At 36.6% G+C, this 14190-nt stretch overlaps 1 protein-coding gene and 1 non-coding gene across 2 annotated transcripts; both read left to right on the top strand.

The window, feature by feature from the left end:
* Positions 1–393: 393 nt before the first annotated feature.
* trnae-cuc (transfer RNA glutamic acid (anticodon CUC)) lies at positions 394–465 on the top strand. The gene has a single exon. It is a non-coding gene; the product is annotated as a tRNA-Glu (tRNA).
* Positions 466–2008: 1543 nt separating this feature from the next.
* On the top strand, positions 2009–12682 carry LOC120494459 (hydroperoxide isomerase ALOXE3). The gene is made up of 15 exons (XM_039693619.2): positions 2009–2120; positions 3286–3461; positions 4797–5010; positions 5101–5182; positions 6240–6329; positions 6435–6550; positions 6641–6813; positions 6897–7040; positions 7133–7336; positions 9109–9195; positions 9308–9477; positions 9558–9679; positions 11533–11633; positions 11739–11909; positions 12016–12682. Exons 2-15 carry the CDS (start codon positions 3324–3326, stop codon positions 12193–12195), a joined length of 1992 nt encoding a protein of 663 aa, XP_039549553.2. The 5' UTR covers positions 2009–2120; positions 3286–3323; the 3' UTR covers positions 12196–12682.
* The last annotated feature ends 1508 nt before the right edge of the window (positions 12683–14190 follow it).

Below are 14190 nucleotides of genomic sequence, written 5' to 3'. Positions count from 1 at the left end.
TGTCTTATTTAAGTGTTGGGGTACACTTCTTATACTAAAACATTTCACTAATGTAATTTGGGACCACCACATAATGAATGAACTGACGATAAGCTTGCCAGATACCATTTCCAGCTACCAGTTCATAATATCCGAATCCAGATTTTATAAAGGGATCACAAAACGTTTTTTCAATCTCAAAGCATATTTATCAGTTATAAAACTTTTATCTACGCTCACGCTATTTCCCAAATATGTTAATACAATTATATAAATGAAAGACGGTAACTCGTGTATGATTTAATTATATAACACCGGCAAGATGAAATTGTAATCGCTACAAAAAAAAAGTCAGCGTTTGAAAAGCATTTTATAGAGTCTACATTAGACATATTGCTCATGATAACGAATACGTCCCTGGTGGTCTAGTGGTTAGGATTCGGCGCTCTCACCGCCGCGGCCCGGGTTCGATTCCCGGTCAGGGAACATTGTGTTTTTCCTCTTCATACTATTACACTCATCAACTATACCATTATACACTCACCTAAAGGATCATTAGGAACAATCTTTTAATTTCTCTTCAATCATTGTGGTATATATATATATATATGTATATATATATATACATCATATAAATATCAAGTTCATAGTATGGACTATGGTGATTATGTTGTTAACTTGGGGGAAGGGGAGATTGTAGAGTGAGCTTTTGTGGATTGGACTGTAGGGGGCAATCTAATCCCGTTCGACTGTGAGAAGGACCTTCATTCAGGACCTGTGACTTGCATGCATTCCACCTGGGCTGTTATCAAGTGTACTGCAGACAAAACGCTAAAAACAGACAGGCACAAGTTAAACACAACTACAACACAGTTGTAATTGTTTACACAACAACTCAAAATTGTTCACACTTATTTCTAATAAAGAGATCAAACCAACAGTACATAACCCAAGTCAGAACCAGAGCCTAAACTGACTCAAAATTTTGCACTGAATATTGATACCAACAATGGATGGAAACAATATAAGAGGGTGAGAAGGAAGAATATATGTGTAAGAGGTGAACAAGGAGGATGAGGAAGAGCAGGTGTGGAGAATGTTGTCAGGGATGGATCTCCTTAGGGTTTTCCCCTTTGCCTGGAGAGATGAAGTCCTCCGGCCGGACCCAACATGAAGACATGACGCTAAAGCAGAATGAATCTCTCACAACTCCTCTGAGTAACTGTAACATTGCTTTTCAGAGGGCTGCCAACTCTCACGAAGTTGAGCCAATTCTCACGCACTCACGCCACACTCCTGATTTCTGAGATTTCTCAGGTTGATGTCAAGCCTGAAACATGAATTTATCTATAGGTCTATCTGTTGAGGCACTCGCGATCCACTAGTTTTACCCCAAATTAGTTAAAATATCCTGTAATCTTATCTAGAGCGAGCGTGCAAGACAGAGGTTGAGCTCCTAACCGCGCACGACGGTAGGTAGGCGAGGCAACCCAATCGCCCCCGCCATCACTCTCACGCCAAGCTAAACTGAAAAGTTGGCAGCTCTGCGCTTTTGCAGTGTGGTCACTGTATTTTCACAGTAGCAAGTGCTGAATATAATTCAGAAATTCAATACTGTACAATATTCAGTAAGCCTATACTTGCAGTGAGTGCAAATAAATGTAAGCTATGGTCCAAAAGTATAGCCTATTGTTTGATTTTGAGCCCATATAAAATATTTTTTTAGGCAATTGTTTTATTTTGCCAGAAGAGTCAGGGGTTCTCTGAATCTGGTTTAAAAATTCAGTTTTGTGTTTAAGGTTTTGAGAAAGTGAGTGATTGTTTCAAGAAATGTGTTTTAGCAATTCAGAAAAACTGACACAAACATAATACGATCCACTTTACCTGAATAGGCTACACGTAAATTGAACGTCAAAGTAAAGCCTAGCAAGCTTATGCTCACTATAACAAGGCACAACCTTTCACGTGCCAGAACTCACAAGTACAAGTCAGTGTCACGCAACTCTTCAGAATTAAAATAGGCTAACCACAAATGCCAGTGACACCAGGAAGAGCGCGCGCCTAGGCGATTGGCTGCTGAGGTGTGATAAAAACATAATAAACGGAGTTCCAGTGCGCTCGGTTCAGACAGTATTGGCACGGTAAGTTCATGCAATTTTACTTGCGCATTTATTGTCTTTCGTGTTGTGTTTGCTCTGATCGAATCATGTTACCTCGTTTAAAGCATAAGAATTGCAATGATTAAGCCTAATCTAATAAAATCGAATGATATTTAGCTTTAGAGTTCATTAAGTAGGCTATCAAATAATGTTCAAACCTTTTAAAAGAGTAGAAAACGTGTTAATGATGTCGTTTTGACGTGGCTTTAGTTTTTAGATGCAATATTTGTTTATTTTGGCAAGTAGGCTAATGCATTTACAATTCAAATTCGGAATGCCGTTTTTGTCACATAACGTCAAATGCAAATATTTGCAAATAACGAGCATAAAAGTGTGTTACCATCTTCTAAATATCACGATTATAGGCTATTACAGTTTTTCTGAAAAGCTAAAAAAAAAAAAAAAAAAAAAACCCATTCTCTGAACCAAATTCTCAATAGCCAAACCACTGGTCGAATTTAAATCACTCTTTCTGTAAAATATTAAAGAAGTTCAGGTTAAAACACTGTTTGCAAATCTCATGCACTCTTTTTTCAAAACTCTCAAAACACATTTTCACTAAAACACATTCGCTCCGTGATGCGCTTATGTTTCAAAAATGCTTAGTTAAACATAACTAAACACAGTTGTCATCTTTTACACACAACGACTCAACATTGCTCACACTTATTTCTAATGATGTGATCAAACCAACTGTACACACAGGTCAGAGTCCCAAAATATTGCACTGAATGTTGATACCATTAATGGATGGAAACAATATAAGAGGGAGAGAAGGAAGAGTAGCCTATATGTGTAAGTGCCTGTACAGTAAATGTAAAATATTAAATATCAGATCTCTTGTATCAAACTCGCTGCTAGGTGGAAATTAACCTTTCTTATCATTGGATAACATTTGAATATTCCTTGTTCATCCAAAAGTAGGCCTAATTTTCCTATTTTTTCCTCATTCGCCCCTCTGCTTCTGCTCCCAATTTGTTTGTGTTTCCTTCTTCATTTGCACATTATTTGGCTATTTTCCTTTCTAATATTTATTTAAAATGAACTGCAAAGTAATTTTTAATCCTTGCGTTCATTTCAGCAGTCTTGAACTCTTGGAGTGTAAAGGTCTGGCTGTTTTCGACTCACACATGATTTCCATTCATAGGCCGCACCTTTTAATTCTTGGGAACTCTATGCTGAGAAATGGATGGCTTTCACGTGACCATTCGAACCTCATCCTCTTCTCTCTCAGGAACGTATGGCAGCGTTTGGATCTCGTTGGTTGGTACTCTGTGCGAGAGCCCTCCAGTAAAAGTGGACCAGCGTCTCTTGCCAGACTCAGTAAGACATTCACCTTTTTTTGAGAAGACATCACATGGCTCTGAACACAGATGAAATTAGGTTTAAAAGTTTGCAAATACAATGAAACCATGAGAACATAAGCCTATACAGTTTCAGAAATTAAAGGGATAGTTCACTTTGAAATTAAGTTTTGATATGTTTTAGCTTACCTCAAGGGCATCCAAGATGTAGGTGTCTTTGTTTCCACAGTATTTTCAATTTTGATATTTTTTGGTCAAATCGTTTTTGTCTGTCAGTCATATAATGGACGTCTATGGTCACCACCCCAAAGAGCATGCACAGAGAAGTCTAAATTAAACATGATTTAATGACTCGTAAATGTAAGTACACATTGATGGCCTAAGACACGAAACTTTTTTATTACGGGACAGTATTTGGCTTTTACTTTCATGGAGGTATATACTTTTTGAACCACATTAACATTGTCCCTATTTATGTCTAAAACTAAAAGTCTCATCATTTCAAATACATAAGTAGTTGTCATGTATATATTACAACACAAATATTAAGTAATTATGTTTGATTATGTATGCTACTGTTAAATATTACAATTTAAATTCACTGTTTTAGAATATTTTAAAATTAAATGTATTCCTATGGTGGCAAAGCTGAATTTTCAGCATCATTACTCTAGTCTTCAGTGTAAAATGATCCTTCAGAAATCATTCAAATATGCAGATTTGTTTCTAAAGAAACATTTCTTTTGATCATGTTGAAATTTTTTTATTTTTTAACCCTGAGACATTTTTCAGGATTTTTTGATGTATAGATGCATTCATTTGAAATAGACGTCTTAATAAATAAAATGCCACTTATTTTTTTAAATCGAACTTACTCAAAACATTTGAACGGTGGTGTCCTAAACATAGACAACGTGTAAGCACTTTACCAAGCACTTAACAACCTAACACCCTTAATTTATACCCTTACACACACACTTGCAACCGCACAAAAAAAATCCTCTCCATTTCTCCTCTTCTGCAGCTTGCTTTCTTATCTGATTCTCTAATAAACTTGCCATTACCTAATATTATTGGCTCTTTGACAAATTGCTTTTGTTCCTCTTTTGTAAGTCAGTTTGGATAAAAGCAACTGCTAAATGCTAATCTAAAAAAAACAGTATCTAACAGCTCCAGTTCACTCCAATACCTTCTAAGGCACTTTAACCCACACTAAACCCAACTAGAAATGCTTAGCATGCAATATATCAAATGATATATATCACTATGGCTGGAGTCTTTAATACTGTGATCCCATAGTAAATGAATCTAGCACGAATGCGATGCAAATGTGCTGTTTGTCTTTTCGAGACAGGCTTATACAGTTGTCATCAAGCCTAAAGAGGAAGTTGGTGTGGTGGTTCTGTTGAGACTCCGTCTTGAGGCTCAGCCTGGCTTTCCGGACCTGGACTGGCACTGTCGGGATGTGCAGGTGAGACGGAGCTCTGAGGATCCTGAGACGGAGGTTTTTCCTTGCCACAAATGGATCCGGACAGCAGATGGTTGCGTTGAGCTTCGGAACGAGAAAGGTGAGCTGTGTCTGTTTATTTTTCTTGTTTCTTCAATTATTTTCTTTACTTTATATCAGATTCTCTCAATCTTTCCCAAAATTCCTTTAGCCTGTCTGAAAAAGGAGGAAACATTAGCAGTCCTAACCGAGCATAGGGAGAGGGATCTCCAACGTAAACAACAGTTTATCAGGTAAAACATGTTTTACACGTCAATAAATTGAGAATCATGTTTTTTTTGTTGTTGTTGTTTCAAATTGAGATCACGATTCTGAACAGACGACTAAACAAAATAACACGCAATTTACCTCTGAGAAATGATTAATTGCTGCAATCTATTTAAAATGTTTAATTCATTTGAATAAATTATTTTTAAAAAATCGAGTTGAGTGAATGATTCAATGAATTCACTTGCTTATTTCATTACTGGATGAAGCACCATGTAACTTTCAGAGGGTGATTTGCTCTATTATGATAGCTTCCATAGACATTGATCATTTCTTTTGTTGAAAATTTGAATATTTGCAACACAGAAATAACAATAGTGTGTGGTTGAATAGACTGTTTGTATACCTATGCATGAGAACTGCTCTCTCTGGGTCAGCAGCAGTGCAAATTTGCATGCTCTGGTGTGATTTTATCAAATGTTTAACAGACACTGGCCAGTCATTTATCATGTGAATGTGTGTGTTTAATATGGAAGTAAATTAAAGATTACTGTAAGTGTCAACAACACGCGCTTGCACCTCTTGCTGATGAGGTCGACTAACAGCATATGGAGATTATACTCGGTAATCTACTGCTTTTCCTTCAGTTCCTGGATGTCAATTTTGAATTTACTGTTGAATTATAACCAATTAATTTGTGGAAGTGAATTTGCAAAGCGAAATAAAATGGAGCGAAAATTATAGGTTGTATATTTAAACAGTTTGAATAATTTGGAAGTGAAATATAAAAGGTGAATATGGATTATAATAATTATTATTAAAATGTTTTGAATTGAAATATTCACGGTGCATTACAAAAAAATTACAATGCATTAAAATGCAATCATGGTTAATTCAATGCCTGTTTTTTTTTTTTCAAGTAGTGCAGTTCAACAGACTTTTTTGTTTTTAAAAAACATTTGGCATTATTTTGCTTCCGTAGTTTAAATCTAGATCACAATCTTTCAATGAATAATTGTGCAGCTATACTTTTCCTTCCATCTTTTTTGATTAGTTTAAAAACAAGTTGTTTTTTATCTATAGGTGGGGCACATTTGTCGAAGGTGGTCCTCACTGTGTGAACATGTCCTCAGTGACAGCTCTGGGGCTCAACTTGAGTTACACCCGTCAACGGTATGGTTGCACTGTATTATTGATTCAATTTAAACTCTATTAAGATTAATTCAGTCTTATATCAGAAATTCACAGTGGGGTATTTTCACTTTGTTTGTCTGTCAGCCCAGTTAACAATGTGCACTACATAAAGGGTTTTATTGAAAGAAGAACATCTTGGAGGAGCCTACAGGAACTTGAGACATTCTTCCTTTTCTGCGGAAGAGAGAACACCATTGCAAGTATGCCAAACAAATAAATAGCATTTTACAAATTACGGTATTAAAACTACATATATAGATTTTGTTTTTTGCTGTGCATTTTTCTCATAGGATATGTTCAGGATCACTGGCATGAGGATGCATTCTTTGGATATCAGTGCCTAAATGGCTGCAATCCTTTGTGTATCAGACAGATCCATAAGTTGCCACCTAACCTGTCTGTCACTTCAGAGATGGTCAGACCTTTTCTACCAGAGGACTCATCATTGGAGCAGGAGATGGAGGTGTGTTTGTGTGACTTTTAGGGCATTTGTATTAATCGCTTTATAACATAGCTGTCAGTGTTCATTACTTATATTTTCCACAGAGAGGACATGTGTATCTTCTGGATTTTGAAGTGCTTGATCAGCTGCCTGCTAATATTATCAACGAGAAACAGACATACTTGTCTGCTCCCTTATGTTTGCTGCATTACAACAGACATGGAGAACTAAAGCCCATTGCCATACAAGTATGGTTTTATAACGACCTGTTATTCTAATAGTCTAGTAAACTAATCTAAACTAATAGAGTTATCTTAAACTATACTTCACTATATTTCAGCTTCAACAGGTCCCTGGTCCACAGAATCCTGTTTTCTTGCCCTCTGATGCTGCACCGGATTGGTTGTTAGCAAAGATGTGGGTCCGTAATTCAGATTTCCTGGTCCATCAACTACTTTCGCACTTCTTCCGCACTCATCTTTTAGGAGAGGTGTGCTGTACCGCCACGCTCAGACAGCTGCCAGAGATTCATCCTCTACACCAGGTAGAAACAGACAATGCTCAGCCCAAAGATACAGAACAAATGAATTAATCTTCTCAGTTATTTACAGAATCCCTGAAGGCAAAGGTGAAATCATAAACTGTGTGAAAAATGTCTTTCAATTATTCTACACACAAATCTGCCACATAAGAAGGAAATGCTTTGGTAAATTGTAATTATGTAAATGTTATCATTATTGCAAAAAATGTCAAAATGATGAGATGAAAGCCATAATTTAACAAAAAAAAGTCATATTTTATTTTATAGTTATTTTGGAAGCCCATTTCCGCCATATACTAAACATATCATGTTTTGGTAAATTATAATGATGACATACTAAATCAAAAATATGCATATAAAGTCATAACATGAATTGACTTATATCATTGACTTTTTATATCATGATTTAGACTTTGTCTCATAATTGTGCTTTAGAACGTCATCGTTTTTATTATGACTTACTATGTCATATTATTGACTTAGTATCTCAACAGTTTTATTCAATAGCCAGTTTTATGTTGGTTCAACTCAATTACTAATACTGCTTCAGCATCATGTCTTCATGTTGGGTCTGGACTGAGGATTTTGTCCACATCACTGACAATATCATCGGATCAAAGCAGACCCAGCCTTGACAACATTCTAATTGGTTTGGCTATTGAGAATTTGGTTCAGAGAATGTGGGTTAGTGTTTTAGCAATTCAGAAAAACTGTAATTATGGCTTAATTATGATTTACCAAATCATATTTCTTTCTTATGTGGTAGAAATTGTCTTCCATAGTAAACCCAAAACAATCAGAAAAATTATTTCCTTTTCTTCTCTTTACAGACATGTACGATAGACAATTCATCAGGCACTAAAAGAAAATTAATTTCACCCATTTTGTTTTAGCCTGCCGTTCCAAGATTTGTGGTTTATTAATCATTTTGATGTTTTAAAGATTTGGCCCTCACCATGAATGGACTTAAAGGAGTAGGCTAGCTCACTTTAAAAAAAAACTTTTGCTGATAATTTACTCACCCCCATGTCATCCAAGAAATCCACGTCTTTCTTCAGTCGAAAAGAAATTAAGGTTTTTGATGAAAACATTCCAGGATTTTTCTCCATATAATGCACTTCATTGGGAACCAAACGGATCAAGGTCCAGTGCAAACTGTTTAAAGGGTTTTAACGACATCAGACGATGAATAAGGGTCTTATCAAGCGAAACGATCACTCATTTAAAAGCACAAATGCTCGCCTTGCTCTGTTCTGTGATGCACGTTCGTGACTCTCCTGTTCGAACTTGTTCAACAAAATGAACGAATCTTTTTCCGAGTCAATTCGTTCATTTTGTTAGTTGAATCAACTAAATGACTCGAAAAAAGATTCGTTCATTTTGATGAACGAGTTCGAACAGGAGAGTCACAAACGCGCATCACAGAACAGAGCAAGGCGACTATTTGAGCTTATAAAACTTAAACTTTGATTTGCTTTTTTTAAATGAGCGATCGTTTCGCTTGATAAGACCGTTATTCATCGTCTGGAGTCGTTTATAGCCCTCACTGAAACTCTCATTTGGACCATGAACCGTTTGGTTCCCACTGAAGTGCATTATATGGAGATCAAAAACCTTATTTTCTTTTCGACTGAAGAAAGAATAACATGGATATCTTGGATGGCATGGGGTTGAGTAAATTATCACCACATTTTTTTTTAAAAGTGAACTACTCCTTTAAGAGTGAAAGTTTGATTTATTTAACTAAACCTATAAATTGTGCCTTTATTTTCCAGCTCCTGATGCCTCATATCCGCAGCACACTTCAGATAAACATTCAGGCTAGAGCCACTCTTCTGGCCACAAAAGGTGTTTTTGACAAGGTTGGTGTGTTTATTTTATTTTCTACTTAATACTCTGTGAAGGGAGTGAAAAAGAGAATCTATTTTTAACTCTTGATTTAGTTTACTTTTATACCGTTTCTGTTGTCTATAGTCAATAGCGTGTGGCCTGGAGGCAATTCCGCTCCTGATGGCTCGAGCAACACAACGCCTCACTTACAGCTCAATGTGTGTGCCAGATGACGTAAAAGGGAGAGGACTGGATGCACTACCTAACTGCTATTACGCTCAAGATGCTCTCAGGGTCTGGAACGCTCTACACAGGTACATCATCAGCTTTCAGCATTTTCTATATCTGTGTCTTTAGGTTTGAAGTAAGCACATGATTTGCATTTCACATTCAGATTTGTTGCAGGCTGGATTCGTTTGTATTACTGTAACGACGAGGACGTCCAGCATGACTGTGAACTACAAAACTGGATTAGAGAGATCTTCACGGAGGGATTCCTTGGCCTCACTCACATAGGTTTGTAGGGAAATGACAGACAGGCCCTCTTTTACACCTGGTATTACTGTAAGAAGCGTTTTGGTCAATCGGCGAGTTTATCTGGACAACTCGTTATGAAATCAATGACGCACGTTCAGTGTTGGGTAAGTTACTCTAAAAAAGTAATTAATTACTAGTTACTAATTACCTCTTCAACAGTGTAATTAGATTACTGTACTAATTACTCTTTCTAAAAAGTATTTAATTACTTTTAATTACTAATTACCTTCAAAATCCCATATCAATCTCAACCAGCTGAATAATACAAGGATAGACATGAATCTGTTGTAATTTTTTTTTAAATAAAAACTATAAAATTGCATGAATTATCCTTAAACTGACCAAGGTGGAGAAGGTTACATTATAAAAACATAATTTTTAACATCAGACAATACATTTTGATGTTAAACCCACTATTGTTTTATGTCTGATCTCATGACATTTCACACTTTTTTCATACATATTTTACAATAATTCATACGAATTTGTACGAGTGCGGTCGTACAATTTAGACACCTCATAAAATGCATACGAATCGCTGTGAGATCGGATTGATCTACACACAGTATTTACCTCAATTACATCAGAAGTAACTGTAATTAAATTACAGATAAATGAAGAGTAATCCCTTACTTTACATTTTCAAGGGAAAAGTAATTAAATTACAGTAACTAATTACTTAGTAATTCGTTAAACCCAACACTGCGCACGTTACACTGCGCAACGAAGCTCTTACTGGATGTACATCATCGTGAAAGCATTAGAGAGAGTGAAGAAACTGTGTTACAATGATAAGATCTTTATTCTGCTTGCTCAATAGAGTGCCGAAGTTACGATTTTCCAAAAGTCTATGGGGAAAATGCATTGCTTTTCGATCGAGGGAACCCATGCGCCGTTAGCTTCCGAGTTGTCCTACAAAGTGACGTCATCACTTCAAACAGAGCGTTCAAATCAGCTAGGAAAAATACCTTTTATGACTAAATTATGAGTGTTTTTAATCTAAAAAACATATTAACACTATAAAGGCAACCCAGGAAACATTATAAAATAATAAAATAAGCCCATGTCAGGGGACCTTTAAGACATGTACACACATGTGTTCAATGTTTAAGGAAAACATTTGATTATATTTCACCAATATTTTATGGGTTACACCTAGGGTTGGGTATCGTTTGAATTTGAACGATTCTGATTCTGATTCCTTGTTTCGATTCCGGTTCCTAACGATTCTCGATTCCGATTCTTTTAAGAGGCAGGGTCAAAAAAGTTTAGCTAACCTTGCTAACCAACGGCTTTTCTGAAGGAAATAATCCTTTCTGAAGGAAATACTCCTTTTGTCACAAATTTTGCATTTTGCCGAGATTTCGTTATTTTTAGAAAAGTGAAGCCACACTTTGGATCGCCGACGTAAGCTACTCATGTTCGACTCGCGCGGTTATGCCAACACTTCCGGTAGACGCTTCTTCGTTGGTGTTGTTCAACGGTTTCTTCTTCCGCTCGGCGGACTGTGAATATCGAAACTAGGAATCGAAATTTTAACTTTTGAACGATTCCGGGAAAAACGAAAAGTTAGTCTCGGTTCCAATCGGTACTCGATTCTCGATACCCAACCCTAGTTACACCACATCAAGAGTCATTACATTTTATTAAATTTATAAATGTTCACAAAGTATACAAAGGTTAGGGTTCTAAGAACTTGAAACGCATTTTAAAAGATTATTTATCATGAACACTTTTACACGTCACTTTTACTATCCATCTACTCCATATATTCTTCATAGTGATGTAAAATGCATGAAATGATCTTTGCTTTGCATTCATGTCATCTCTAGGAGTTCCACAGTCATTTCAGACCGCATCTGAAATGTGCAAGTTTGTAACCATGGTGATCTTCTCCTGCTCAGCACTTCATGCAGCTGTGAACTTCTCTCAGGTATGTTCAGTTAATAATAAATGGACAGAGGTTCTCCGAAACAGAAACAGCATATTATGTCAACTTATCTAATGCTAATTTTCTAAATTCATTCTTCACATTTAGTTGGATTTTAACCTTTGGATACCGAACAGTCCAGCCGCCATGTCACGGCCCCCTTCTCAGACCAAAAACTCAGTGTCTGAGGAAGAGCTTTTCTCCTTCCTTCCGGAGGTGAACTCCTCCTGCCACGTACTTAGTGTCCTATCTCTGCTGTCTCAGCCTGCCATTGACTTTGTGAGTGTTAACACTGGCCTCCAGAGTATCACTGCATGAACTTTATACTGTAAATATACTGTAGGAAGCAGATGTGTTATTCATCTTGCCATTACTTCCTCTTTAGGTGCCATTGTGCCATTATAATGAGTGGTACTTCCACAGTGGTGCAACCATCAAACTTGTGGAGGAGGTCCAGCGAGAGCTGAAGATGATAGCAGAAGACATCGCAGACAGGAACAGCCGGCTGGTGTTGCCCTATCCTTACCTGTCTCCAGACTACATTGAGAACAGTGTGACTATTTGAGTTCACTGTCCAGCTGAAAATTGTGTTTGCATTTTATGGCCTGGTTCCACAGACAGGGCTTAGATTAAGCCTGGATTAGGCCTTAGTTTAATTAGGATTTTTAAGTGGGTTTTATAAACGTGCCTAAAGCTGTGCATCTTGAGACAAAACAATGATTGTGACATTTTAAGATATGTTAGTGCAAGTTTCTTTCAGATAAAACAGCTTTTAGTCTGCGACTGGCTTGAGCCTTGTCTATGAAACTGGGGGTATATATATATATGCATAAGTCAGAGTAGAAGTCTTGTTTTAATTTCAGCTATACTTGCATTTACAGCTTTAAAAGTTTGATGTTTTGAGCTTGCTTTCGACAGTAGGCTACTGTTGATTAAGAACCAACTATGCTGTTTGTTACATGTTCCTATGAAGACTGTATGCATCATTAATCTTTCAAAGGAAATACAAATAAAAAGTCAGGTAATGCCAAAAGAAGGTTTAAGTCTGTTTGTCACTGATTAACCTAAAATAAATCAGTCTACCCTAAAAACCTGCGATTGTTACATGGTACTGGAAAGATCGATGGAAGATCTTTAATGACAAACTGAGGTTTTATTGATGGTTGAAATAGAGAATGGATGAATGAATTAATTGATAGTTGTATTTGAGTAACTAATTATAACATTTTATATTGTATATTTTGTATTGTAATTCACCTGCTCGGGGACTGCAGATGGAAACTTAAGCTAAATCTGGTGCAATTTAGTTAAAAAACATTTAATTAATGTTTTTTTGCCCATTGTCCCTGTTGAAATAAATAAATAAATGAAATGAAACCTCTTACCACTTAATTCACCATACACAAACGATAACAAACTAGGCGTGAGGGAGAACACAGGGTTTAAATACACATAGAACATATTGGGGAAACAAGGCATAATGACAGGTAAACAGGTGAATTAACTAAAAAGTAACGAGGAGCGGGAAAATGGAAAGAGGACTGAAACAACGTTACACAAAGAACGGGGGAAACAACTGCTGTAACAAAAAATAAAAATTGGGTGAGCTATCTCTCCCAGCTTTAATGGAAATGCAAATTTCTCTCGTGAAACTCTAGATGGTACAGGCTGATAGGCAGTGGCGAAGCAAGCTTTTCAAAAGTCCTGGGGATGGATGTGTAATTTAAATTTGGGCATTTTGTGTGGACCCCTGGCCCTGTCCCTCTAGGGGGGGTTCGATTGAGAGCTCAAACTTAAGAGCTTCAACTGGCTTGTTGTTTTTTTGTTGTTGTTTTTTTTTTAATGACATTCATGACCTTGAAAAAATATCTACAAATCGGTTAATTTTAATAAAAGTCAACCCCTGGTAAAATAAATAAATAAATAAATAAATAAATAAATAAAAAAAATAGTGGAAAAATACGGTGTCTTCAAGGGCAGTGTCTTCAGGAGACCTGTGTGGAAACAGTCACTGTGCGGTTCCGTTTGGTGCCACTAGTGGCGTGGCGCAAACAAACTCTTCTCTTTCCTGCGTCACGTTCGTACATCTAAAACTTGAAGACCAGTATTTGCAAAAAATCGACATTCTTGAGCTAGCATGTTTACGTCGAAATATTTTTAAGCATGTTGTAAACAGGTTTTCATATTAAAATCCACATTAGAATTAATTTTGTACGTGTGCAGGTCATATGAAGTCATGTATCATTTTCAGGGACAGTCAGATTGAAGCCGTTTGAGCTGCTGGGCGCCATCGCTGCTACAATAAGGTGAGGTGTTTTTCTTGATCTTTTTAATAAAAGGGTACGCTGTTTTTTGTCAAATTTAAACCTGAATCGCACATTTAAATGGCGCGAGGAATACTTTTAAGTTACAAGTAACTTATTTCATCCTCTCAAGACGACTTTATCCTTTATATAACGTAGTTAGTTGTCATGTCACACTAATGAGCATTGACGTTAGTTAGGGTGACCAACTGCCTGTTTTCCTCGACATGTCCTGCGTGTTTTCATATAACAATGTA

The sequence above is a fragment of the Pimephales promelas genome, chromosome 19 (genome assembly GCF_988280905.1).
Source record: "Pimephales promelas chromosome 19, fPimPro1.hap1.1, whole genome shotgun sequence".
Classification (NCBI taxonomy): Eukaryota; Metazoa; Chordata; class Actinopteri; order Cypriniformes; family Leuciscidae; genus Pimephales; species Pimephales promelas.
This window is presented reverse-complemented; position numbering and strand designations above follow the sequence as displayed.